The 26654-nt window shown below is 42.3% G+C and overlaps 1 protein-coding gene across 1 annotated transcript in view; it reads right to left on the bottom strand.

Moving 5' to 3' along the window:
- rtn1a (reticulon 1a) overlaps positions 1 to 26103 on the bottom strand; it is a 173023-nt gene extending 146920 nt beyond the window's left edge. Inside the window, exon 1 of the mRNA XM_080202436.1 lies at positions 25744 to 26103. Coding sequence (XP_080058562.1) covers positions 25744 to 25963 — 220 coding nt within the window. The 5' untranslated portion in view covers positions 25964 to 26103. The remainder of the gene's footprint in view (positions 1 to 25743) is intronic.
- Positions 26104 to 26654: the final 551 nt, after the last annotated feature.

Below are 26654 nucleotides of genomic sequence, written 5' to 3'. Positions count from 1 at the left end.
AGGAGAAAATAGCGAGGCATCTTGAGGAGAATTGTTTGGTAGAGCAGATGCAGCACGGTTTCGTTCAGGGGAAATCATGTCTGACGAATTTATTGGAGTTCTATGAGGACGTGTCTAGGGCGGTGGATAGAGGAGAGCCAGTGGATGTGGTGTTTCTTGATTTTCAGAAGGCGTTTGATAAGGTGCCGCACAAGAGGTTATTACAGAAGGTCAGGGGGCATGGAGTTGGGGGTAGGGTGTTAGCGTGGATAGGGGATTGGCTGTCAAATAGGAGGCAAAGAGTGGGGGTCAATGGGTGCTATTCGGATTGGCGGTTGGTGACTAGTGGAGTGCCCCAGGGGTCGGTGCTGGGGCCTCAGCTATTTACCATTTATATAGATGATCTGGAGGAGGGAACCAAGTCTATGGTGTCGAAATTTGCCAATGACACCAAGATTGGTGGAACGGCAAATTGTGCGGAGGGTGTGGAAAGTCTGCAGAAGGATCTAGATAGGCTGGGCAAATGGGCCAGGAAATGGCAAATGGAATTTAATGTTGGCAAATGTGAAGTTGTCCACTTTGGTAGGAATAATGGTAGGAAGGACTATTACTTACATGGCAAAAAACTGCAGCAGGCGACGGTGCAGAGGGACCTCGGGGTCCTTGTGCATGAGTTGCAAAAACCCAGCCTGTAGGTGCAGCAGGTGGTCAGGAAGGCAAATGGGATGCTGGCCTTCATAGCGAGGGGGATTGAATATAAAAGTAGGGAGGTCTTGCTGCAGCTGTATAGGGCACTGGTGAGGCCGCAGCTGGAGTACTGTGTGCAGTTTTGGTCGCCGCACTTATGCAAGGACATTTTGGCCTTGGAGGGAGTGCAGAGGAGGTTTACTAGGCTGATACCGGAGTTGAGGGGGTTGAACTATGAGGAGAGGCTGAATAAACTAGGCTTGTACTCGTTAAAGTTTAGAAGAATGAGGGGAGATCTCATTGAGACATATAAGATGATGAATGGGATGGATAGGATAGAGGTGGAGAGACTCTTCCCGCTCAGAAAGGACAGTAGGACTAGAGGGCACAGCCTCAATATAAAGGGGGGGCGGTTTAGAACATAAGAACATAAGAACATAAGAAATAGGAGCAGGAGTAGGCCATCTAGCCCTTCGAGCCTGCCCCGCCATTCAATAAGATCATGGCTGATCTGTTGTGGCTCAGTTCCACTTTCCCGCCCTCTCCCCATAACCCTTAATCCCCTCTCTTATCAAGAACCCATCAACCCGCTTCTTAAAAGTATTTAGCGAGGCAGCCTCCACCACTTCAACGGGCAGAGAATTCCAGAGATTCACCACCCTTTGAGTGAAGAAGTTCCTCCTCAACTCCGTTCTAAACCGCCTCCCCTTTATCTTGAGGCTGTGCCCCCTAGTCCTACTGTCTTTTTTGAGCGGGAAGAGTCTCTCCACCTCTATCCTATCCATCCCATTCATCATCTTATACGTCTCAATGAGATCTCCCCTCATTCTTCTAAACTCTAACGAGTACAAGCCTAGTTTATTCAGCCTCTCCTCATAGCTCAATCCCCTCAACTCCGGTATCAGCCTAGTAAACCTCCTCTGCACTCCCTCCAGGGCCAAAATATCCTTGCGCAGGTGCGGCACCCAAAACTGCACACAGTACTCCAGCTGCGGCCTCACCAATGCCCTATACAGCTGCAGCAAGACCTCCCTACTTTTATATTCAATCCCCCTCGCTATGAAGGCCAGCATCCCATTCGCCTTCCTGACCACCTGCTGCACCTGCAAGCTGGGTTTTTGCGACTCATGCACAAGGACCCCGAGGTCCCTCTGCACCGTCGCCTGCTGCAGTTTTTCGCCACGTAAGTAATAGTCCTTCCTACCATTCTTCCTACCAAAGTGGACCACCTCACACTTGCCAACATTAAATTCCATTTGCCATTTCCTGGCCCATTCGCCCAGCCTATCTAGATCCTTCTGCAGACTCTCCACACCCTCCGCGCAATTTGCCTTTCCCCCAATCTTGGTGTCATCAGCAAATTTCGACACCCTGCACTCGGTTCCCTCCTCCAGATCATCTATATAAATGGTAAATAGCTGAGGCCCCAGCACCGACCCCTGGGGCACCCCACTAGTCACCAACCGCCAATCCGAATAGCACCCATTGACCCCCACTCTCTGCCTCCTATTTGACAACCAATCCTCTATCCACGCTAACACCCTACCCCCAACTCCATGTCCCCTGACCTTCTGCAATAACCTCTTGTGAGGTACCTTGTCAAACGCCTTCTGAAAATCCAGAAAGACCACATCCACCGGCTCTCCTCTATCCACTGCCCTAGACACATCCTCATAGAACTCCAGTAAATTTGTCAGACACGACTTCTCTTTAATGAAACCGTGTTGCGTCCGCCCTATCAAGCAATTCCCTTCAAGATGCCTCGCAATTTCCTCCTTAATGACGGATTCTAACATTTTACCTACCACAGACGTTAAACTAACCGGCCTATAATTCCCCGCCTTTTGCCTGGCACCCTTCTTAAACAACGGCGTAACATTAGCCGTTTTCCAATCTTCCGGCACTTCCCCGGAATCCAGCGACATCTGGAAAATAACCACCAAGGCATCCACTATCACCTCCGCCATTTCTTTCAGAACCCTCGGATGCATTCCATCCGGTCCTGGGGACTTGTCCACAATCAGCCCCTCCAGTCTGTCGAGCACCACCTCTCTAGTAACAGTAATGTCATTAAGACCCTCCATTCCTACCACCTTTCCATCGCTAACACCCGGCAAATTATTCACGTCCTCCTCCGTGAAGACAGAAACAAAAAAGTTATTCAAGACCTTAGCCATATCCCCATCCCCTACCACTAGCTCCCCTTTCTCATCCTCTAAAGGACCAACGTTCACCCTAGCCAGCCTCTTCCTTTTTATATATTTATAAAAACTCTTGCTAGTGTCGATCTGCGCCACCAGCTCATCCACTTTATTCCGAATGCTTCGTGCATTCAGATAAAGCGCTTTCATCCCAGCCTTCACCTGGACCCTATTTGCCATAACGCCACCAATTGGGACATCCTCGGCCTCTTCCCTTGCCTGTACCCTATCCTTAACTTTAGACCTCGTAGCGTCACCTACCCTCGCACCCTCCCCCCCCCTAATTAGTTTAAAGCCCTGTCTACAGTCCTCTTTACTCGATTCGCCAACACTCTGGTCCCAGCACGATTCAGACCAACCCCATCCCGCCCGAACAAGTCCCACCTACCCCAATACTGGTGCCAATGCCCCATAAATTCGAACCCATTCCTCCCACACCAATCCCTGAGCCACCCATTCACTTCCTTTATCCTGTCAATCCTACGCCCGTCTGCACTCAGTTCAGGCAGTAGCCCAGAGACGACCGAGTTGAGGAGGAACTTCTTCACTCAAAGGGTGGTGAATCTCTGGAATTCTCTGCCCGTTGAAGTGGTGGAGGCTGCCTCACTAAATATATTTAAGACGCGGGTTGATAGGTTTTTGATAGGCAAGGGGATTAAGGGTTATGGGGAGAGGGCAGGAATGTGGAACTGAGACACAACAGATCAGCCATGATCTTATTGAGTGGCGGGGCAGGCTTGAGGGGCTAGATGGCCTACTCCTGCTCCTATTTCTTATGTTCTTATGATTTGATAACAGATAAAACTCAACAAATAAAACTCAACAAATACAAACAAGGGACATAAAAAAGGTTTTGCCAAGGCACAGTTCCTTGGCATCACCTTTATGGTCTCATCTTCAGAGCGTCTAATGACTATTATCTCCTATCTAGATTCTTTAACTTGGAATGTATTCATTCATGAGATGGAAGTGTTGCTGGCAAAGCTAGCATTTGTTGCCTAACCCTAATTGCCCTTGAGATAGGTGATCATGAGCTGCTTTCTTGAAACAGTGCAGTCTATCTATTGTAGGTACACACATAGTTCTTTTAGGGAGGTTGTTCCAATTTTTTGACCCAGCTGCAGTGAAAGAATAGTGATATAATGCTAAGTCAGGATAGGGTGTGACTTTGGGGGAACTTGCAAGTGGCGTGTTCCCATGCGCCTGCTGCTCTTATTTTTCCAGCTGATAGGGACTGAGGGCTTGAAAGATGCTGTGGAAGAAACCTTGGTGAGTTGCTGCAGTGCATCTTTCAGATGGCACAAGCTACTGCCAGTGTGCGGTGGTAGAGAAAATGATTGCTTATGGCGGTGAATGGAGTGCCAATCGAGCAAGCTGCTTTGTCCTGGATGGCGTAGCTGCACTCAACAATCAAGTGGGGAGTATTCCATCACACTCCTGACGTGCCTTGTAGATTGTGGACAGGCTTTGGAGAGTCAGGAAGTGAATTACTCCCCATAGAATTCCAAGCCTCTGACTTGCTTTTGTTGCCACTAAATTAATATGGCTGGTCCAGTTCAGTTCTTTGTCAACAACAACCCCCAGAGTGTTGATGGTGGGGAATTCAGTAATGGAAATGCTGTTGAACTTTGAGGGGGGATGATTAGATTCTTTTTGTTAGACATGCTCATTGCTTGGCATTTGTGAGAAGTGAACGTTATTTGCCACTTATGCCTTGTCATGTCTTGCTTAATTCAGGTACAACTGTTTCAGTATCTGAGGAGGTGAAAATGACAATGAACATTGTGTAATCGCCAGCAAACATCCCACCACTTCTGACCCTACGATGTAAGAAAATTCATTGCCAAGGCATCGGAAGATGGTTGGGCCTAGAATACTGCCCTGCACTGATGCTCTGGGGCTGTGATCATCGGTCTCTAATAGCCATCATCACTTTCCTTTATGCTAAGAGTGACTCCAAAAAGTGGACGGTTTTCCATTCATTTCCATTGACTTCAATTTTGATCAGCTCCTAGATGCTGCATTCTGTTAAATATTGCCTTGATAGGAACGGCAGTTACTTTCACCTTATGCCTCTTATCCATGTTTTAACCAAAGCTGAAATGAAGTATGGATCAGAGTGATCCTGATGGAACCCAAACTGAGCAGTTTATTGCTGAATAAGTGAAGTTTGACAGCATCATCAATGGCACCTTCCATCACTTTGCTGATGATGGGGTAGGCTAATGGGAGAGTAATTAGCTGGATTTGATTTGTCCTGTTTTCAGTGGGTATGACATACCTGGGCAATCTTCCACATTATCAGTTACAATGTTCTAGCTGTACTGGAACAGATTGGCTAGGGGTGTGACTAGTTCTGGAGCACAAGCTTTAGACACCATAGCCAGGAGGTTGTCAGGGCCTTTACTGCATTCAATCCCTCGAGCTATTTCCAGATATCATGTGGAGTTAATAAAATTGGCTGAAGAGTAGCATCTGATGCTGGGAACCTCAGGATGAGATTCATACAATTATTGCTCACAATACTCCATTATGAGCTAACTAGGGCTTTGCATAGATGAAGCATGGCATCTTCCCTTATTTTCCAATCCCCAGGCATAAAAGCCAGCATTCCTTCACCTTCTTATTTAAAATGCCCTGAATAAGTAAATGATCTATATACCTGGACCCCCAAGTCTCTTTGATCCTCAACTGATTCCAGCTTTTCACCCTTTAGGCATTACTCTGTTCTGTCCTTTTAGGCCCAAAGTGGATGACCTCACACTTGCCTACATTGAAATCCATTTGCCACAGTTTTTTTTCACTGAACTCTCACTCTCACTTTGTAATTTGATGTCTCCAGCTACATTGTTTCCAATGCTTTGTGTCATCAGCAAATCTGATATACGGTCTTCTGTTCCATCTGAGTAATTAATAACTGCAGCTAATACTTGAGGCCCCAATACATTCTTGCTGGACACCATTAGTCACACACTGTCAATTAAAGAGCTGATCATTATCTCTGCACTCCATCTCCTGCAACTCAGCCAAATTTCCTAACCAAGTCAATACTTCTTGTTTCAAAATCTCGGGATTTAAATAATTTGATCCTGGGGTTAGTCACTCTTTAGTGCAATTCTTTTCTTCATTAAAATTATTTTGCTTATTGTTATGACCTTAGTCGAGACCAAAATCCCAGTATTTTACTGAAAGAATTAAGTTTTAAGTTTAAAGTTTATTTATTATTGTCACCAGTTGGCTTACATTAACACTACAATGAAATTACTGTGAAAATCCCCTAGTCGCCACGCTGCAGCGCCTGTTCCGGTACACTGAGGGAGAATTTAGCATGGCCAATGCACCTAACCATACGTCTTTCAAACTGTGGGAAGAAATCGGAGCGCCTGGAGGAGACCCACGCAGACTCCGCACAGACGGTGAACGAAGCCGAGGATCAAACCCGATCCCTGGCGCTGTGAGCCAGCAGTGCTAACCACTGTGCAAGATAAATGGTATAAAGCAAATTTTTTTGTTACTGTAGAAGAGCCAAACAAGGCAGCACTAAATATGCTCTTGGGTAATCACTCATGCACTAAACCCAGTATCAACATAAGAACATATGAATGAATAGCAGGAGTAAGCCACTCGGCTCCACAAGCCTGCTCCACCATTCAATAAGATGGTAACCTAAGTTAAGCATGAAACACATGCAAATTGTGGTTTATTATAAACCATATATTACACAGTAATTGATGGATACATCTAAGTTAGCTCTGAAGAGTTGGCTTGGCAATGCATTCAACATTTATGTAACCAGTCTCACTCACAAACTTCTACTAAATGCTGTCTTCGTCAAAGAATTTCAATGCCTTTTCTTTGAGCATGTAGCTTAATCCCCAACAGACAGCAGTGAGCAACCAACCCAAGTTCCATGGCCATGGTCATCACAAAAATGGCACAAGTCTGCAGAACCTCCTCAACCCTGCATGCAACAGTCTGGATGGCGTAGACCTACCAATGGCATTTTCAAGCACAGAAGTAGCAACAAAACTGTATATTTACCATTTGGCTGCTTCTGGATTTATCCTTCATCCCTGCCTGCAATGTCCCACTAGGAACATCATCTGTGTCCCTTTTACATGGTTTTGATTGGTTCCTAACTTTGCAAAAGATTTGGTTTCCAATCTCAATATCAGTCTTAGTTTCCTCAGAAATTGAAACTGAGTTTCTTTCCTCAGTTTCCCTTTCAATTAGGGTCTGCCTGAAAAAGTTTTGAAATCAAGGATAACATCCCTCACTTGGCAAAAATAAAATTTTACTGTGGTAAAGCTTTCTTTATGACAACTTCAAAATATAGCAAGGTCTTATAATCCTAAACATTTTCACAAATAGCTCACTACATACGGTGCTGCTCAGTTTTCACATTCCTGTTGCCCTAACTTTTGCTTCATGTTCAGCAGACTTATTATAGCCATAACCAGAGGTTTGTCATCAGCCTGGGACTCAACAATGGCCTAGACCCCAGCAGCTCTCCAAGTGTCAAGGGGCTTGGCAGTCACATCCTCCATCAGCTGCTGGGACATCACCAGATTGTGCTCCTGATTATAAACGCACCTCCATGTGCATGTGGATGCGAGTGCACTGATGGGTCTTTGACACAAGCAGGTGACAACGCAACCTTTAGGTCAGCAGTGTCAATGTCTCCAAAGGTGGAGTCTTTAGGTTCCTGCAATGGCCTGGGCTAGGCACAGCAAGGGCCTGTACAGCAAAAAGCACAGTGTATGGATGCATCACACTTCCTCATGTGCCTCCTGTAGACCTAAATGCCAACATCAGGTTGGATGCATTTTCATGCCCATGCCTGACCATTCCAGCCTCACCATCTAAAATTGCTCGGCCTTTCTGCTCTCCTTAAATCTCCACTGCCTCTACCTCTGCAGGGGTGAGCAGCCTCATTTCTGGCACTCCACTGCTGGTCCTTGACCACTTCCTCAAATTGTGGTCTGCTTATCCAACATGACAACATGCAGACTGACATCATGTGACATTTAACTGCAACCACACATCCCCCCCAGTTTTCACACATTCTCATTACGCATTTGTGCTCACAGAGGCCAAATAATCATATGCTTTGGCCTCAACTGCCACTGAGGCTACTCACACATTCATCCACCTAGCTGCCCACCCACAAAAGTACCATGGTGGATCAGTCCGGGTCATTCATCCCATTTCTGTACTGGATCCAAGTTCTTTGATAGACTTCATCGTTGCTCCACCTCCTCCATAACTTCCACCTGGGCTGTTTTACTCAGGCGGGAGTGTCTTTTGTTGCCATTGTTATAATTCAAGGTCAGAAACTCTCCAGTGTATTATGAAGCCCTTAAATTTTGCACTTTGAATTTGGCTAGGATAAGCATGAAATGTTTCACCTCAGCTGATGATTCAAATGACTCACTAGGGAGCTTTTATCAAACAAAGTTTATTTGAGAATATAGTTAGCATGTATGGAAATAAAATTAGCAATAACTTTTATCAATTACAAACTAAAACAAAACAACCATGATAATATATAACCCATCACAAATATATCTAAGATGTTCCAATTAAACTAAAACTTCCCATAGACAAAAATCTTTTCCACAGGTTTAACACAGCAAAGACTAATGCTCACATGAGACTGGAACTGAGTCCTTTGATTAGACAATTCAAACTCTGACTTCTTAGCCTTGTAACTTCTAGCAGTCCTTTGGATACACTTAGGACAGTTTGAAGTCAGAACAGCTTCCCAGAACATAAGGATTCTCTAGGGAAGCTAGCAATAGCAGATGATCTACTCCAGGAAGGCAAGTAGCCTTGCTTTCAGCTAATCAGCAGAATTTCCAAAACCAGGGAGAGAGATTTCTTTTCAGCTTGATGTCTGTTCTAAAACTAAACTGCTGCCAGCCAAAACAGAAAATGAAATCTTGAATTCGCTATGAAGAAAATAGAACCCTACAGTGCAGAAAGAGGCCCTTCGGCCCATCGAGTCTGCACTGAACACAATCCCACCCAGGCCCTACCCCCATATCCCTACATATTATACCCACTAATCCCTCTAACCTATGCATCCCTGGACACCAAGGGGCAATTTCTTAGCATGGCCAATCAACCTAACCCGCACATCTTTGGACTGTGGGAGGAAACCAGAGTACCCAGAGGAAACCCACACAGACACGAGGAAAATGTGCAAACTGTCCAAAACACATGACCTGCAATACAGGGTCATAGAAAATACAAAATAAGAAATAAACAAACTCCATTTAAGCTACTTAAGGGGCAAAAAAAAGGACTTTTCCAGCCAATTTAGCAACAATGACATCAGCTGAGGCTGAGAGAGCTTCAGAGAACATGATTTTAAAAAAAATTCTCAAAGGTACATTAACATCACACCATCTAGGGGGAAAAAGCACTTCCCACCATGCCCCACTGGCTTGGAGGAGAATTTGAAGGGCACCTTCCCTCAACCATGGGCTGGTTTCTGTTTCATCGCAAACATGTACAGTTGAAAAGTCTTCAATTTTGGGAGGTGGCAGGATGCAGGATATAAAAGAATAGTAAGTGAGGGGGAAGTTTGAAGGGGAGAGGAAAGTGGTGAAGCATTGCAGCAAAAAATAGGACAAAGTTTTGATGGGGAGGAGGCAGGAATATTGTGTCGAATCTGCAGAGTTTTCCCAGGAGATCTTTAGAGCTTGCCTGTGCTTGCTGCACTGTCAGCTAAAGGCAGAACCCACCAATGAATACCTGCTCTGACCCATGATCGCACAAACCCAACACTTCCAGTTTTCATTTGAATTGCGTGGGAGCCAGCTCCTGACATGAAGGCAGAAGTGACGCCCACTTCTGGTTCCGCTGTCGGGATTGGCACCAATGATTAAGTATTGCTCAGTGTTAATTTGTCCTTCACCGAAGAAAATGAATACTGGAGGACTGAATTTTATTTCCAGAAATAGTTAATTAAAATTACACAGATCTTATATTATCTTGATTTCCCTTTGGAATAGGGCAACACTTTTTCATAGTTGAAATTCTTTGGCTATAATGAGACATACATATTTAATTTTCTTTAGCGGGGGAGTACTTGGGTGTTTTAGCTGCTATCAGGAGAATAAATGTAAGCATTGCTTTTAGATATAGTTAGACAGCAAACTTTTTCTAGGTCATTCACACTGCAATATTGAATCATTTTACTCTGCAGTATTGGAGTCTCTGCATATTTCAAGGAGGTTCCAGATCAATCAAGGCAATGGGAACTATAGCAAGATTGTTCTTTGTGGCCCAATGGCTATTACATCACCTGTGCTGTTCAGACCTGATAGGATTGTGGGCAGATGTCATTAACTCTAACAGCAACCCAGTGACATACCTGAATGGTTGAAATAATGGTGAGATGAGTTTGCATCACAGAATGAAAGCATCAGGCACAGATCAGCATGAACATTCCATCAGTGTCCCAACTACTATGTGATTGTCACCAAACGATGGACCTTCCTATTGAGGAAATCTTCCTTGAACTCACAAAACACAGCCTCTTAGTGCCAGATTCTTGGTACCATAAGTGCAGTTGTGCCTCCAAAACATTGTCTGTGGTGTGCACACACACTTTTGGTGTGAGTTACATCGGATGCCATTTTCATGACAGTGCTCTTGTGTGTATAGCGATTGCTTGAATTACGCAGCTTGGATGTCAATCAATGTGTAATGCAGATTTGATAACATTGCTGGCACATTGTAGCTCAAAGCTCTTTACCTTGCACAGCTGAAGATGTGCATAGCAGTAGAAAGTGCTCCAAACCAGTGCTATTTAACAACTACTTTCAGATAACTTGTTAATGGATTCCTATTGGCTGTTGTTGCAGTTGTAGAAGCGTTTGGTGATTCCAGAGTTCTTCAAGTTGCTAAGGGTGCAGTAATATGTCTTCCCCTTTGATTTACAGCATGGCACGAGAATGAGCAGAGGTCACTTGGAATAGGGCAAACTGTAGCAAGAGGGAAGAGAAGACGGAGAAGACTCTCAGCCAGAGACTGTACCTGTTCAGTATCTTCGGCAAGCAGTTCTCCAATCTAAACCTCAGGAGGGGACAGTGCATCAGATGTCTGTGCTTTGCTGAAGATGGCCTCACTCTATGGCCTGTTACAGCTACAATTGCAGATTGAGGATAGCATTGCCAGTGACTGTGAAGGTTTACCATCAACTGCTGCCTAAGAAAGGTCACTATGGTTTTGCACTTCAAGAGCTGAATATGTTTCATATTCAATTTTACTCCCTCAAGTGTGCCATGCACCAGTATGACAAGTAAATGCAACTCCGATTCTTCATTCATCAACAATCTTACAGCTCATCTTCCCTCTGCCACGGACTATTGCACTGTGTGCTTGACCACAGTGCTGAAATAGAAAGAAAATAAACATTCAAAACCAAATTTATAAATCAAATTATGTCATATTGCATTTAGGCATCAACTATTTACTGTTGTGCATTCCCCAAGAGACTGTCTTCCAAATGCCTTTGCCTGCTTATTGCTCCTATGCAGTGCTATCTCAGTAGCTGCAGTACAACTAGCAGAAGACTGACTACCTTCAGGATGATCAAAGCCGCTTTGGGCCTGGAAGGCCAGTTTTAGAATGATCATCTCAGCATGGATGCCAGAAGCCCAAGCTTGCTGACTGACAAGCAAAACAAGGGCACTGATGGCATAACAGTGATTGGAAAATAATGCTGCCTTCCAGTGAGAGTATTGCAGGTTCATGGTTCATGGTTCATGGAACTTCTGCCACTCCCACAGTACGGTGCAGTTGAAATGCTGTGACTCCTTGCAAGCCCTTTTGAGTACTGATATCAACAGTCATGATGGAAATAATATGATCTAGTGTGGCAGAAAGCTGGCTTATACGAGAGCAATGTGAACTTCCACTGCAGCATTCGGAAGCTGGGTGGCTTTTGCTTGTGCTCTAATGAAATTTGAGACATCAATATCAGATGCTGCATTATGGTTGGATACAGAAGTGCGCAAATGAAGTTAACAACCACTTCCACATTGGAAAGGATGGACTCCAAGGACAAAGCTCTGCAATAAATTGATGCTGGGCTCAATCATATGCCTCGACATTGATCGCAGGCTTTCCAGCACATCCTTCACTATACCAACCTACATTGTGCTTCATTATCCTCGCTCATTAGACAATCAAAGAAAAGTACTCATCTGAGTTTTCTGCAGCAAACACGTGACCTTATCCTGTGGTACGCTTGCATCTATACCATGCTTATCTTCTGCCAAAGGCCACACATGCTCAGTGTCTCACTCCATGCATATTCTGTCTCTGAGCTGTCCTCTAAAATACACAGTGTCAGTATTTAAGATGGTGGCTGTGAGTATGAGAGTAAGTGGCAATGTTTTTCCTTCTTCTCTATCCTCCATTTCTTTTACTACCACTTTGTCAGGTTGCAGTTCTTGGGATCTGAAAGGAGAAAGGCACAAGGGTTGGGTCATGAAAAGGGAAGGGCGGGGGGCGGGTGGGAGGAACAAGGGGTGCAGGCTTATACCATTTGCAGCTCCTAATTCAGAAGAGGTTTTGGAATGAGGGGCAAGTGGTAAGTGGGATATATGAAGGACAATTAAGTATAAAATACTATCATTCTCTATAACTTCAACCAGCTGCTGACCACAGTCTCAGGCAAGGCCGTTCCAGGGAAGGCAATCGCAGCTTCCTTCAGTGGGCAACAACATTCAACCTTGCTTCCTCCAGTTATAAACCACCTTGTCCTGCAAGAGAGGGGGAAATGGGTCAGTGGGCATGGTACACTGTGTTTGGGCAATATAGTTGTCGTGGTAGAAGACCCAGCCGTGTGTCCATGATGTGAGATATGGATGTAAAGCCTGCAGTGGTGTCAGTTTGGGAGAGTGAAACAAAGTTATGACAAATAATGGAATCCTGCCAGACAAAGCCATGCAACTGATATTGGACTTGGTCTCATTGGGATCCACTTGATTGGAGTATTTGTTCCTGCACCAGAGAGGCTCAATCTGTCCTGCACTGCAGTCATGACATGGGTTGACTTTTCCATTTGATTGCTCATTGTCCAGTCCCACGTTTGTTTGCCTGAAGACACACAAATCACAATGTTGACTATCTCTCCGGTCATTCTGAGAGCCGGTAGGTTGGATGGCAAATCAGCAATTATGGGAGTGTTTTCACATGGTAAAAAGCATTAAAGCAGTTAAGCAATGATAAATTTGTGTATTTTTGTGGCTTACCCCTTTGCATTTTGTGGGGTGAGTGTGCAGAGTCAGGAGGGAAGTGACATCGTTAATGAGGGAACTGATGCCATTGGGGGTAGAGTTTTACACCAATAAGGGGCAGGGTGTAATGTCTTGGGAGAGGCCCCAGAAATGAAGGGGAGCACAGGGTACCCAGAAGTGCAGGTCTGCAACTGCCTATGCCTCTTACTTTGTGTCCGGTTCCTGGCACTTAGTTCCAGACAACTACCTGCAGTGCCTCTTCCAGCTACAGCTGTGATGTTCCTGAAATGACTTAAGAGCTGGTGGCCAATCACATTGACTAACAGCTTTCCAAGATGGGACTTTGTCCGGGTGATGGGCAGAACTTTTGCATGCCCGCCATCCTGAAAATATGGGACTTAGATATCTTTTATTAAACAAACCATGTCGGTAATTAATACACACTTAAGGGGCATGTAAATTTATCAGTTGTGTATATTTAGCTCGAACCAACCTTGGTCTCAAATATATCTTGTGCTATTGACCAATATTTGATAATGGTCCAAAATCTTTTTAATTGAGTGTAACATTTGTCCAGAAAAATAGTACCTCATGATGAAGATTGGAAATGTTGGAAAGCAGCAATGATTAGAATCTGTTCACTATGCTGCTGCATGTTTTGGAAAGACCACACACCCACCTGGCCACCAGATGTGTTCCTCAGCCAGCAAACAGGAACTACCATTAATATTGATTAACATAGCTCAGCAGAGTATGGCCTTGATATTTAACTTAAAGCTTTGCAGTTACAGACGTTGTTAACTGGCACAACAAGGGGATGTATGGGACATACAATGGATGCATTTGTCTTTCGGATGGGAAACGATAACAGGAAGAAAACTGATGCCTGTTTTTAAGCCTAAGTGCCACAAATCACTGCTTCAGTCATTCTGCATTTTATGGTTGTTTCAACGTTTGGAACTTGAAGACTTTATAATAAGTACTGAAATTATGGTTTGTTGTAACTGGTACATGCTAGTTTGAAATTCCTTTCTCCCTGCTACTTTGGAGAAGGCATTAACAATTATTTTGAACAGCTTAAGGTTTCCATTAAAATAGCAGACAATGGAATTTCAGATGAATCTCTATTATCCCATGACATAACTTCAAGGCCATTCAATGCTCAATGTGTGTTATTTAATTAATAAGGACAATGGTACCAGTTAAAATCCAAAGGCTGTGAAGCAGTTAGAACAAACTCTAAAAGCAGCACTTACTGTTATTCAATATCAATCTGCAATAAAATATTCATGAAGATCTCCTAGCTCTGGTTTCCTAAAGCCACAGAAGCAGAAATGGAATTTGTAACGTTCACATTGCATTCAGCTTTAACGTTATAAACAAACCTAATACACTACAAGTTGTGTGTTGGGGGGAGGAAGGAGTGGCTGAAGTTTTGATTGGGGGGAGAGAGATTCAATAGTAAAACGTGTGAGTGCTACAATTAGACATGATACAAATGCAATGATTCGTTAAACATAATGTTCATCATTTTAATTAAGCTTTTAGCCTATTCAAGTTGTAACAAATGTGTAGTAGTGGAGCATAAAATAATCAAGTCTACAAAGATGTTTCACGACAAAAGAACATATAGGAGATAAATCAGATGCTCCATCAATATTCAGGTGTGGCAAAATACATCAACTTCAGAGGCAAGTCATCTTCCCAGTGAAAGCTAATGAAAGAAAATACTTGCCCAATTACAATCGTTTCAACTTCAAATTGCAATATGATACTTTACAAATAAAGCATTGAAAAGACAAATGGACACTGAAACTATAGACAGGGGATAAGTACTTTAAAGTAACAGGGAACTTAGTGTAATTATTAAATCAATATTTTTCATACTTTTTGTTGCCTGTAAATTGAACTGTTAAAAAAGAAATGCATGAAGGTTTTTTTTTCATTGCTCCTTCCCTTCATCTATCTTACAGTTCATTTAAAATATTCACTGACAGCAGCTGAATATCAGTGTCACTGGCTCTAAGGGTGAACGTTCCCTTATGTTTGCTTGTGTGGGTCGATGGATAGTCCATTAACAAGTGGTTCAGGAATTGCTACAATGACTGCTTAAGTCAGAATATGTAAGTAGGCCACAATTCTCCCATTCCGATGCACTAATCTTTTAGCGCAGCAGGATGGGAGAATCCTGCCTGATTCGCGGGTTTGTGTGAGCGTTCACGCCCCGCTTGTCTCACCCAGCGCTGGATTTCCGGTAGTGCCTGCTCCACGCCGGTAATTGGTGGGGAGGCGTACAAACCACTTAAATGGTCATTTCAATTTTGTTTGCATGTGATTAGTGGGCCCGGGACTGAAGTCTCTGGGGCCGCTAGCGTCTCCCACCCTGCCAGAATATTTCACTAGCTCCCCACTAACAGGAAACTAGCGGGCCAGCCCCGCTGGAGTGAAGGCAGGGTTGGTGGCTGGCCAGCGATCGAACAGGCCAGCAACCAGAAGGCCGAAAGTGCGAGGCCACTGCGCATGTGCTGATCTCGGCACTGACGAATCAGCGCATACACAGTGGCCCACTCAGTGTGCTGATTTCTGCCTCTTCAATGGGAATAGGCCGTGCCCCCTGAAATTTAATGATATTCACGCAGCTGGCCTCTGCAGTGCATACAGCGTGGGAGCTTCTTAACTCACACTGAAAAAAAAAAGCAGCGTGAATTACTCCAGTTTTCATGCAAGTTCGGCACTTAGAATATTTTGAGGAGAATTCCACCCCTACAGTAATTTTAGTCTGGGAATTAAAAAAAAAGAGATGTGGTATGTAATTACACCTGCAAATTTATGAAAAAGATGCTAGTTTTAAAATATAGAAATGAAAATGGACAATTTACCTCAGCACACAGTGGAGTTAAGGCATCTCAGGTGACCTTCCCTGTTTGTCTGCAAATACACATTAAACTGCCTAAGGGTGAAAGTAGCCTTTTTATATGGTTAGGACATTAAAATGCAAATAACCTTTGGACATTTCTTTGTATATTTAAAGTGCAACAACTCTCTCCTGTAGATTTAACTGCAATTATTATCTAAATGCCTATCAAAGCTGATGTATGACGGCTAGACTCACTTAGTGGCTGCAGACTGGAATTCCACAAAACAGGTGGGAGGAAAACCATTTTATCACAAGAAGGTGCAAACAGCCAAGATTCAAATCATATCAATGCTGATATACTTGGGAACCATTTGTATGGGGAATGGGAAGGAACAATGATACTGTGGTCACATGACAGAAATGAGTTTACGGTAAGAAATAACCTAGGGAAGCAGCTTAGGTCAGTTAGTCCTCAAGAAAAAGACCAGAGAGGGAAGTGATCCCATCCAAAAGAAAGAACTCTGCCTCGCATTCTCTAACCAGCAGAGAAAGTGGGGCTACCTTTTTTCCCCTCTGACATGTAGAACCAAGCCAGAAACCTACTGTTGCCAGGAATAAACCATTGTTAATTCTTCACCAGAAGCATGCAACCCAAAAGAGAATCATCAAGTCTGCAACATTTTCAGCTACCATCTCAAAAACTAAGAGTAAAAGTGACTTTCTTCAGGAAATCTAAATGCATGCCATCTCAGTTGTAAATACTTGTTTCTTCTGAGTGTGTGTGTCCTGTGTGAATGCGTCAGAGGGTGCTGTTATGATTACAGTCCCGGTGTTGAGAGATAAACATTTATTCTTCCTATTTTTAAAAACTTCCTAGAAAGCCTGTCCTGTGTCACTTCTTGAGAGTTGCAGCACTCAGAGTTAAAACACTTCTTGTTGCATTTAATTGAGAGGTGGAAAAAGGGAAAACCATCCTCCCATCACTCCTCTGTCCATGGTATACAGGAGAGGCACCAAAGAATTTTAAATTGTTGTTCCTGTTATTTGTCATATTTAATGAGCCACAGTTTTGACATATTGTGATGACAACATTACATAGCCTAGGAATATTTCAGAACAATTAGAAAGATGATCAGCTGACAAAGTACAGTGTATTCCCCCCTTGTGGAGGTGTTAAAAGTACTACTCAAGTTCAATGTAAGGTAACATGTCAGTCATCTATCTTGACATGCTTGTAAATGTCTTTCTCATCTGCTCTCAGTTTGAGGACGCAGGTGAGGGAGCATCCATCCATACTGCTGTAGCATTGATCTTTACAGTAGTCTCCTTCCTCTGTAAAAGACACTTGATACTGTATCGCAAAGTGACACAGTTCTCAGTCACTGTCTATCTTCAGCCAAATTCTTCCCTCAAATGCGGTGCAGGCCTATACTGAAGCCTTTTAAAAACTTTGGCACCCAGTCATACTCCACTGACCACATGATGCTCTCAGCACTTCATGTACTAAGCACCCAGTATCTATTTAAATGAACTGACCCAGCATTGTGATGTGAGTTTAATGTCTTGACTGTTATGCCTTTCCGGGGAAATGGAAAAAATGATTGTGGCATTGGCTATTTCCTGGTTTTAAAAAGTCCAGGATCACCACAAGACATGTTTTTAAAGAAATATTTAACCACTTGAGTTCTGTGACTCTGTTGTAAATCTTTATTAATTCAAGAAATTCACAACATTGATCTAAGGCACATGAATTTGTGTACGTCAAGACCAGATCACCTTAGTTATTTTATTCAGATCATATTGCTAAAATAATTCACAGATGTTAGTAACAAAACAACACCAACAAATCATGGTGCAATAACTTAGACAAATTTTGACTGATAGCTTTGTCTCTTATGCATAAAAATGTCTTTGACATGACTCCAGATAGTTTGTTGTTTATATTCTGTTTATCTCTATAACAAATCCTTTGATCTTGAGATATATTTCAGTTTTGCAGTTAAAGTTTACAAATCATCCTTACCATACTTGATCCCAGCAAAACATTTTTTTGCATTTATTTATGTGTCTCAATTGGATTTTAATTGATTCATGTAGGGAGGAGTAGAGTTGCAAAAGTTACTCCTCAAGCTGTTCTTGGCCTTCAGGTAGTTAAATTTACAGATAATTTTGTCCTCCCCAGTAACTTTCAATCTCCTTGTCTAATTAAGAAATTCCCAATGCTAATTAATACATTTTGCCATATGAGCACCACCATCAAGAGGACGCATTCAACTCCCAAACAGGTTACATGCCTAATTGTACTAATTTAACCCCACTTAAAACAGCTGATTTATTTCCTTCCTTCTGTAGAAGAACTTGACTTTCTTGATAAGATAAGGTAAGACAGCAGTTTTTCAACTTGGTTGGGTTCCAGGCTGTAGAAATAAAGTCTTGCCCTGAAAAGTGATGCAGGACCCAGACAAAGACCAACCCCGGGGTCTCAAATAGAAAACAAAATAGGATGCACAATATTTGCACTGTTCGCAACTTCCAGTGTTATTTAGTGTGATTAAAGGTTGAAATATATGACACCTCATCCATTAACCAGAGTTCTCTTGACATTCAAGGGTATGGGAGAACAAGTTACAGACATAGGAGAGACTATCCAGGACAATGCAGCTGAGATTCCGGATGAGTGACAATTGCGGCAACATCAGCACAGGGGAGATCTCTGATCAAGATGCGCTGTATTTTGGTATTGTTTTTTGTTTGTACGACAAAACTTGTTATCTGACCCAATATCCTTCCTGCCAGCAAGGGAAGAAGGTCAGCAGCGTGGAGAAAACAGTACCAAAGTGGAGGTTGGAACACAGCCCTGTTTCACACCATTCTTTGACCTGAAACTGTCAGAAATGGTGCAGTCAAACGGTTTGGTACTGTGTTGTCACAAAAGGAGTGAATGAGACCGGGGAGCTTTATTGACTGCTAATTTTCTCCAAAATCTTGCAGAGTCCTGCCTTAGCTGGTGACAATCAATATGTGACGCATGACGTGAACAAGCGGATACTTGATCGGAACTTCACAGAAGTTGCCCCACTGAAGTAGATATATGGTGAAGTACTCACCATCAGAAGTAAACACGTCCCGCTGGATTGAACATTATCATGAACTGTACTCTCATGTGAAAGACATCTCCCACTCTGCACTTGGCACTTTCCTGTCATGGTTGAGTTAAACAAACTACTTTCATTACTAAGCTCAAAAAGACCATTGATTGCTTAGCAAACAGAATGGTATCTGGCAAGGATGGAGTTCCAGCCAAATCACTCAAGCACAAAAAGTCCTACCTATTGTCACACCTTCATGACCTTCTCCTTCCCTGTTGAAAGATAAGGTCCATTTCACAGGACATTAGTGATGCAAAAATCATTACATTAGACAAAAACAAAAGCGTCAAAGGAGATTGCAACAATCACAGGGCCATCACACTCCTTTGCCTCAATAGAAAAATCTTTGCAAGTGTCATGCTTGAAAGACCCTATCTATTTGCAGATCAAGTGTATCCAGAAGTACAATGCAGTTTCTGTGTCAGAAGATCTACAGTGAACATAATCTTCTCCAAATGCTATGCACAAGAAAAGTGTATGAGAACAGGAGATATTTTACTTTCATAGATCTTACTAAAGTATTCAATATCTTCATCAGGCGAGATCCCACAAGATTTCGGAGAAACTGTTTAAGCGGTTCTTCATTAAAAATCAAATATGTTTGAGAGATTATGCTATCTTGTACTCAACCAGTGGCACGACTTCAAAATCCAGAACAAATGAATTTCAATGAAAACATATCGATTTGCCCAAAATCTTTATACTTTGCTATGAACTCCATAAAATCTAGAGCAAGCCCTACTAGCAATGGCATTTTATTCTGTAATACTGATCAAAAAAAGTGATGTTATTTGACCAGATCTGCATTTGATGGCTGAGATTAGTCTCCTGTAATGTTTACTTGTAAAGTCCTGTTTCCCTCCCCTCCCCACCCCATTCTCACCATTGCATTAATAAATGGGGTGGCATGGTTGCACAGTGGTTAGTACTGCTGCCTCACAGCGCCAGGGACCCAGGTTCGATTCTTGTCCGTGCAGTGTCTGCACATTTCCTCATATCCATGTGGGTCTCCTGTAGGTGATCCGGTTTCCTCCCACAGTCCAAAGATGTGCGGGTTTGATTGATTGGCAATGGTAAATTGCTCCTTAGTGTCAGGAGGACTAGCAGGGTAAATACATGGGGCTATGGGGATAGGGGTTGTGTGGGATTGTAGTCAGTGCAGACTCGATGGGTTGAATGGCCCCCTTCTGCACTGTAGGGATTCTAAGGGATAAAAAGCATTAGATAAACCTAACATTTGCTTACAGTACAAGTTTTAAAACAATATGTCACCTTACAAGAAAGCTATTTAAAATCAACACCTTTTTTTCAGTTCTACAATGATATCCACACTTGCCTTTGTAATTTCACATCATATAAATTCAAGTTGCATCTACAGTGTTTACAAATCTAGCAAGTTAATCATTTGGTTTACTCACATTCCGGCAACTTTTAATGCATGATTAATTTCGCTCCTTCGTATGCTTCATTGTACATCTACATTGTAGGTTTATAAATGATTACAATTGTGTGCATAAAATTTTAAATCTTATTAGTGTGACATTACATACTGTGCTCCTTAGAATTGCTTTCCATATTAAATTTTACATTTTGCAACTGTAATTCAATAGATTAATCAAGTAATTTTTATAAACTAAAAAGAGACCATTCTACCCCAATAAATAGCTTAAGGACAACTGACTTTTGAACATTATTTTTAAACTAATTCAAGCTCAGTTTAAACTCTAAATTCAGCTCAAAATTTCTTTTCCTCACTGTTTCATGTGAACAATTCCTAGATTCTGCTATAATAATCTTATCAATGTCTCTGCCTGGAAATCTGTTCTCCAATACCAAATTCCCTTAATTTGATGAACATTAAAATTTGCAATCTATTCTGTGGAAGGAAGTGTTTACATTAAGTGTGATGTACATCAAGCTTCCCCCATAACCTTCTTGAAGAGTCACTGTTGGATAATCTTGTTTTACTATATTTGCAGAATTGACATGTTGGAGTCTATCTTTTGCTCTACACTTGCATTGGCTACTTCCATTCCCAAGTACAGGTATCTTTTTGCCCAACTGTATTATTTGGATTTCTGAAGAAACTCTTTCTACAATAGAACATTCTCCCTCCCATTATTACACTTCTTGAATCCCTGGAGGTCTATTCATCTTATCAACATGCTGTCATTTAGTAGCATCATCCAAATACATGGGTCAGCTTCCATGTGTATCTTTTCTATGTGTCTACTACAGATTTCGACTTGCCATTACATTTGCATTGAGTGTGCTAGTTTTGGATAATATTCGCCAATTAAACATTCTACAAACTTAAGCTATTGTCTTCAGCACCCATTACAAACTACAGGAATGTAGTCTTACATTGAGCCAGACTGTTCATAACTTCACCATCCTATCTGATGCCTCACTCAGATTGATTCTACGTTCTTCCCATGACAAAGATTGCACTTTTGCAACGCCTTAATGCCACGCACTGTAGCTCTTATTTCAGCCCACTGTACCTTTATCACCTTCAGTTCCAATGTTGAACTTCCCATCCTTCACCTTCTGTGGGCTCAGCATCCCCAAAATGACACCTGTTGACCTATCCTGCACCAAGTCCAACACATTTATCAGGCTGTCCTCACCGACCAACCACTGACCTGTAGCTGCTGGTTCCCCAATATGCCAAGTATTAAATTCTCATCCTTTTGTTTAAATGACATCCTTACCACACCCTAGCTCTATAATGTTCTACAATCTCTTTCCAGGAACTCTGTTTCCCTTCCACTCTACCTTCAGCTGTCTACAACATACGGCCTGAAATTCACAAGCCAATTTTTTCTATTTCTCCAACACTCTCTTTAAGATCTTCCTTAAGCCCACCTTTCATTAAGCTTTTGGTCAGCCCTCTAAATAGCTCCTTCTTTGGTTGGTGTACACCTGCTAATGATTCTCTGAAATACTTTAGGGCACTCTTTTATATTAAAGGCACTAAATAAATTTATTATTGTTGTTGTTCCCCACAAATCTAAAATTATTATTCCTGTAGAAATTGTAGAGGACCACAAGTGTTGGGAAAATTCACTGCGTCTCTTCTATATTACACAGCTTCCAGTGAAACTGAGGGCAGAATTAAGAAGGCCTGATCACTGCGGGTGCAAACCCTGTAAAGGCTGCTAAATCCTGTGAGAGGGCCAATATGGGATTTGTGCCAGCAAGATCTCAATTTAAAATCTTCCCCACTCCCCCTGCTGGTGACATGATCAGGTTCACACCAGAAAAGGCAAGGATTTGATTTCCAGGTATTTTAATAAATTTAAATCTAATTAAACAGTTTTAAGTCATAGCGTCTGCCCATGACGGATCCTCCCCACTTGGTGACATGACATCACGCCAGCGTGGTCACTACTGGTTTTCAAAGACAAAGACCAGTTGTGACCACCATGTTGGGGTGCAGACGTGGCAGGAGGTTGAGGGCCAAGGCTGGGTATTGTCCTGGCACTGCCAGGGAGTGACCTTCCTCCATTGCAGGGTTGGGGATGTCCACTAATGTGTGTTAGGGGAGAAAAGTGGGGAGCCCTGAAGACAGCACAGGGTTGGGGGAACTTATTTTAAATGTAGATCTGGGCGTCCTTCAAAGAAAAGGCCCCGATCTCTTGTGGAGCCAGCCTTGCCGCCTCTATCAGACCCCACCAAAATGATGGCACAAAGCACAACCCCAGATTTTCTGCGCACGAGGTGCCAGAAAATCCAGTCTGAAAATGTGGCTGCATTTCTGGAGGGAAACACGCTGGTTTTCAGTCAGACCTTGACACTTTTGCCATTTTGGGGGAAAATTTCTACCCAGATTCTGATTTGGCGTGGAAGATAAGCATCATTGAAGCAAAATCAAAGTTGGTCAAAATGTGTCACATTTATAGATGAACAGACTTCCAAGGGTACAAGTATAATTTTAGGAATGCTTAGTTGAGTTCAAAGTCATTCAAATTAATTACTTTTTCATTGATTCTTTCAGCAGGGAAAATAAAACTGTATTCCTAAACTCACTTAGCAGGAAGCATGTTACCTAACTTTAATCACCATAGCATAGAAATGCTTATTACTAGATTTTATCTGCACTAAGAACCAATGTAAATACTTTGATCTGCTTTCAGCACTGCAGCTTCTCAGAGGCAACACATCAATAATCCACCACACAAAATCACCAGGAAACTCACAACAATGACAGAATGTCAAACAAATCCAAATGTAAATCTTTGTATGTTGTTTCACAAAACCCCATGAAACAATTACCCTGTGTAACAAATATTTCAACACATTTTTAAAAAATAAGTCTAGAATGATGAGAAATCTGAACAGCCTTAGGCATTGTGCAGGACAATCAACACAGAAAGGCAGCAATGTTAACATGCACTGTACTTTATGCCCTCTGCCCAAATAATTATGTACAATAGTATCCAAAAACAAAATTAGTGTATTCGTGAAAGAGCTTGAAGCTCTCATTATTAAATTGTTTGGATACACTGCTGTAGTTCTCACAATGGTTCAGCATATATTAACAAATTCCATGGTGTCTACCATAGAAACATGCAACATTCCCTCATTCAAATAAGGATGTTTTTGTTTCCAACTTGAAAGGATAGATCATGAACCAGAGGGCAAAGAACATACAAGATGAATTAAACAATGTCAGCTCCTTAACGATTAAGGCAAAAACCCAATTACTTTTTTCTGACTTTCTCTGCATCTAACAATACATAAAGCCCCAAGCAAAATTGGTATTTTAAGAGTATACAAAATGCTCAAGGTACCCGGGTTGCATAAATGTATCTATGTAAATAAGATCATTTTTCCCATCTTAAACCATCCATCTTGAAGACTCTACAGTTCCCACATCACAGTGCTCAACATTTACTCAAATGATTGTGCATTTTTACCTCTGCTGTTTTACCAAAAAGTGTTCAATATAATCATTCTCTGTGAAAAACCTCTTAACTTGAGCTTAAGTTGACTTCTACTAGTTCAAGAGATGTATTTTCCTGGTTTAGTTTGAAGTAGGGTACATATTTACCTTTACTGTACAATTATTACACTTATATATCTCTACAATGTCTCCTTTTAGGACTGAATAACCCAAGGAGGTTATACAAAATACTGCTGAGGCTGGAAATCTAAAATAAAAACAAAGAGTATTTGAAATACTAACAAATCTACCAGCATCTGTCAGGAGAGACAAAGAATCAACATTTCAAATCAAATACCACTCCTCTTTAGAACTGAAGGAACCATATTCGTCGGACAAAGTTAACTCTGTTTCTCTCCCCACAGATGCTGCCGGACATGTTGTCTATTTCACTCTCTTGCATGTTTGTATTAAACTACATCTGCCATTACTTTCCAACCACTTGCATATTTTAATACTTTCCTGAACTGCCTCCTTTGTATTAGCAACCTAGGATTGATACAATTTGCAAATATGGCTAATCTGCATTGAACTTCTGAATCCAAATGTTAATATACATTACAAATAATAGGATTAAAACTATTCCTGAGGCACTTCACTAGCACTTACTTCTAATGTGTAATCATTGATTTCTACCCTTCAGCTACTATTTAAAAAATGTGTCCTAAATTGTATGTTTAAATAGTAGCTTTTGTGTGTAATTTTGCCACATTGATATATCGCATCAGAAGGTTGCCAATCTGCATTCAGAAAATTAACTTGGAATGTCATTTTCCCAAAATAAAACTAATCTGACAGCATCTCCTCCATTTGAAGCTTTACTGGCTTCAGCTTACTAAATTATAAAATGCACTTAACTCAAAATGCTGAAGTGCACACATTTTGGTGCCAACTTCAGTATGTTTTCCCATTGAGTCACAACAATGAAAAACCAGGAAATGGCATTTTGGAAACAATGATTCTTTAAAAGTCTGTATTCAGGATCGCTCTGTGGGATTCATCTGACACTTCAAATATTCATCATATTTTTCCAGCTAACTTGATACAACAAAGGACTCCCCCACTAATTAATGGGCTTCTTTAACTTTATAAATAGCCTATATTGTATTTTACTCTCTAATCTTACAGAGCCAAAATGTGATGGTCCAAGCAGCAATAAATTCCAATATTCAACTTTATATTAACGGCAACAAAATACCCAATATTTAACTAATTCAAATGCTGCCTATAATACCGTAGAGGTTCGTCAGATGCTGCGACTTATAAAACTTGTTCCAAATAGGAGTTAAGTCTACTTTGGTCTGTATTGCAAATCTGACTGAAGGAATAATGCCAACATTTTTTAACAAAGAATCCAGTGAATCGTGCCAATTTTTACGCAGACGGGGACAAAAAAAATGAGTCTGCAATATCGAGAAAACTAAATATTCAACGTATCCACAATTTCAAGAAGTCAACAGAAACTTAGCATTAATTAAAGTGTTATTTAGCTGCATTTAAAAGGGAGTTGAACGACGCCTCGTGTGAAACCTTCGGCGAGATTTTGGCTAAAGGAGCGCATCTTGTCCTGAACACCATTCCCAACGCGTCTCTGCAGTCGGTGTGCCTTCCCAACACCGCCCCATCCCCCGCCGCCCCCCCCCCCCCCCAACCCGCCCCACCTTACCTGCGGATGCAGTTGCCTTGGTAACAGCCTGTCCCCTGGAGTCTGGTACAAGGGGCTGCTTCACTTCGGCTCGCCAGCTCTCCGCCGCTGCAGCTGCATCCCCCCCAGCAGCAACAACAGCCGCCCCCGCCTGCGGACCCGCACCCACAGCCTGCTCCGGCTCCTCTCCTTCGCTCCACTCTCCCGTCGCAAAGGGCTGGACGAAAGGGTTGCCCGCCATGGCAGATGGATGGATGGATGGATGGATGGGTTGCGAGGAAGATGCGTGTTTTTTTTTCTCTCAAGAACTTGAGTCTCTTTGTGCAAACTGTTTCCACTCCTCCTCCCCCGCCTCTCACTCTGTACGCATGTGAAAATGGCTTGTTTGGTTCAGTGTTTCTACCCTGACGTCAGCTGGGGGAGGATGAACTAAAAGATTGAAGTGGCTGATGGGAGCATAAACTGAACATGTTTATACACTAGAAATACATCAATAACGCTAGCCACTTCTCTAACTTTTAAAATACATTTTGCATCATTTAGAAACATGATCGGGCGAATGCTGTAACATATCATACCCTGTCTGCAGTCACCCGAAGTTGCCTCTAATTAATTATTTAGATGCTACATCTGATCTGTATTCTCTTGCCTAACCCATCTCCGAGCGATCATGTTTTATTTAACGTCCCACTTCGGAGATGAAGAATGGCCCTCGAGTTTTAAACCATCCTGATGTACGCCGCACCCATCCCAGACTGGTGGAATTTTAAGCAGACATCGCCTTTCCAGCTCCCTTTGTCCACGATGGATTGCTTTCTCACCAGATGTCTTGGCAAAAAGAATAAAAACGTGATCTATCGTTTGCCTTCTGCTCAGGGCGTTTCTTTTTTATATATAATGTATGAGTGTATGTCAGATTATAAACAGTAAAA

Source organism: Carcharhinus amblyrhynchos, chromosome 14 (assembly GCF_965287045.1).
Source record: "Carcharhinus amblyrhynchos chromosome 14, sCarAmb.v2.hapA, whole genome shotgun sequence".
In the NCBI taxonomy this organism is placed as follows: Eukaryota; Metazoa; Chordata; class Chondrichthyes; order Carcharhiniformes; family Carcharhinidae; genus Carcharhinus; species Carcharhinus amblyrhynchos.
This window is presented reverse-complemented; position numbering and strand designations above follow the sequence as displayed.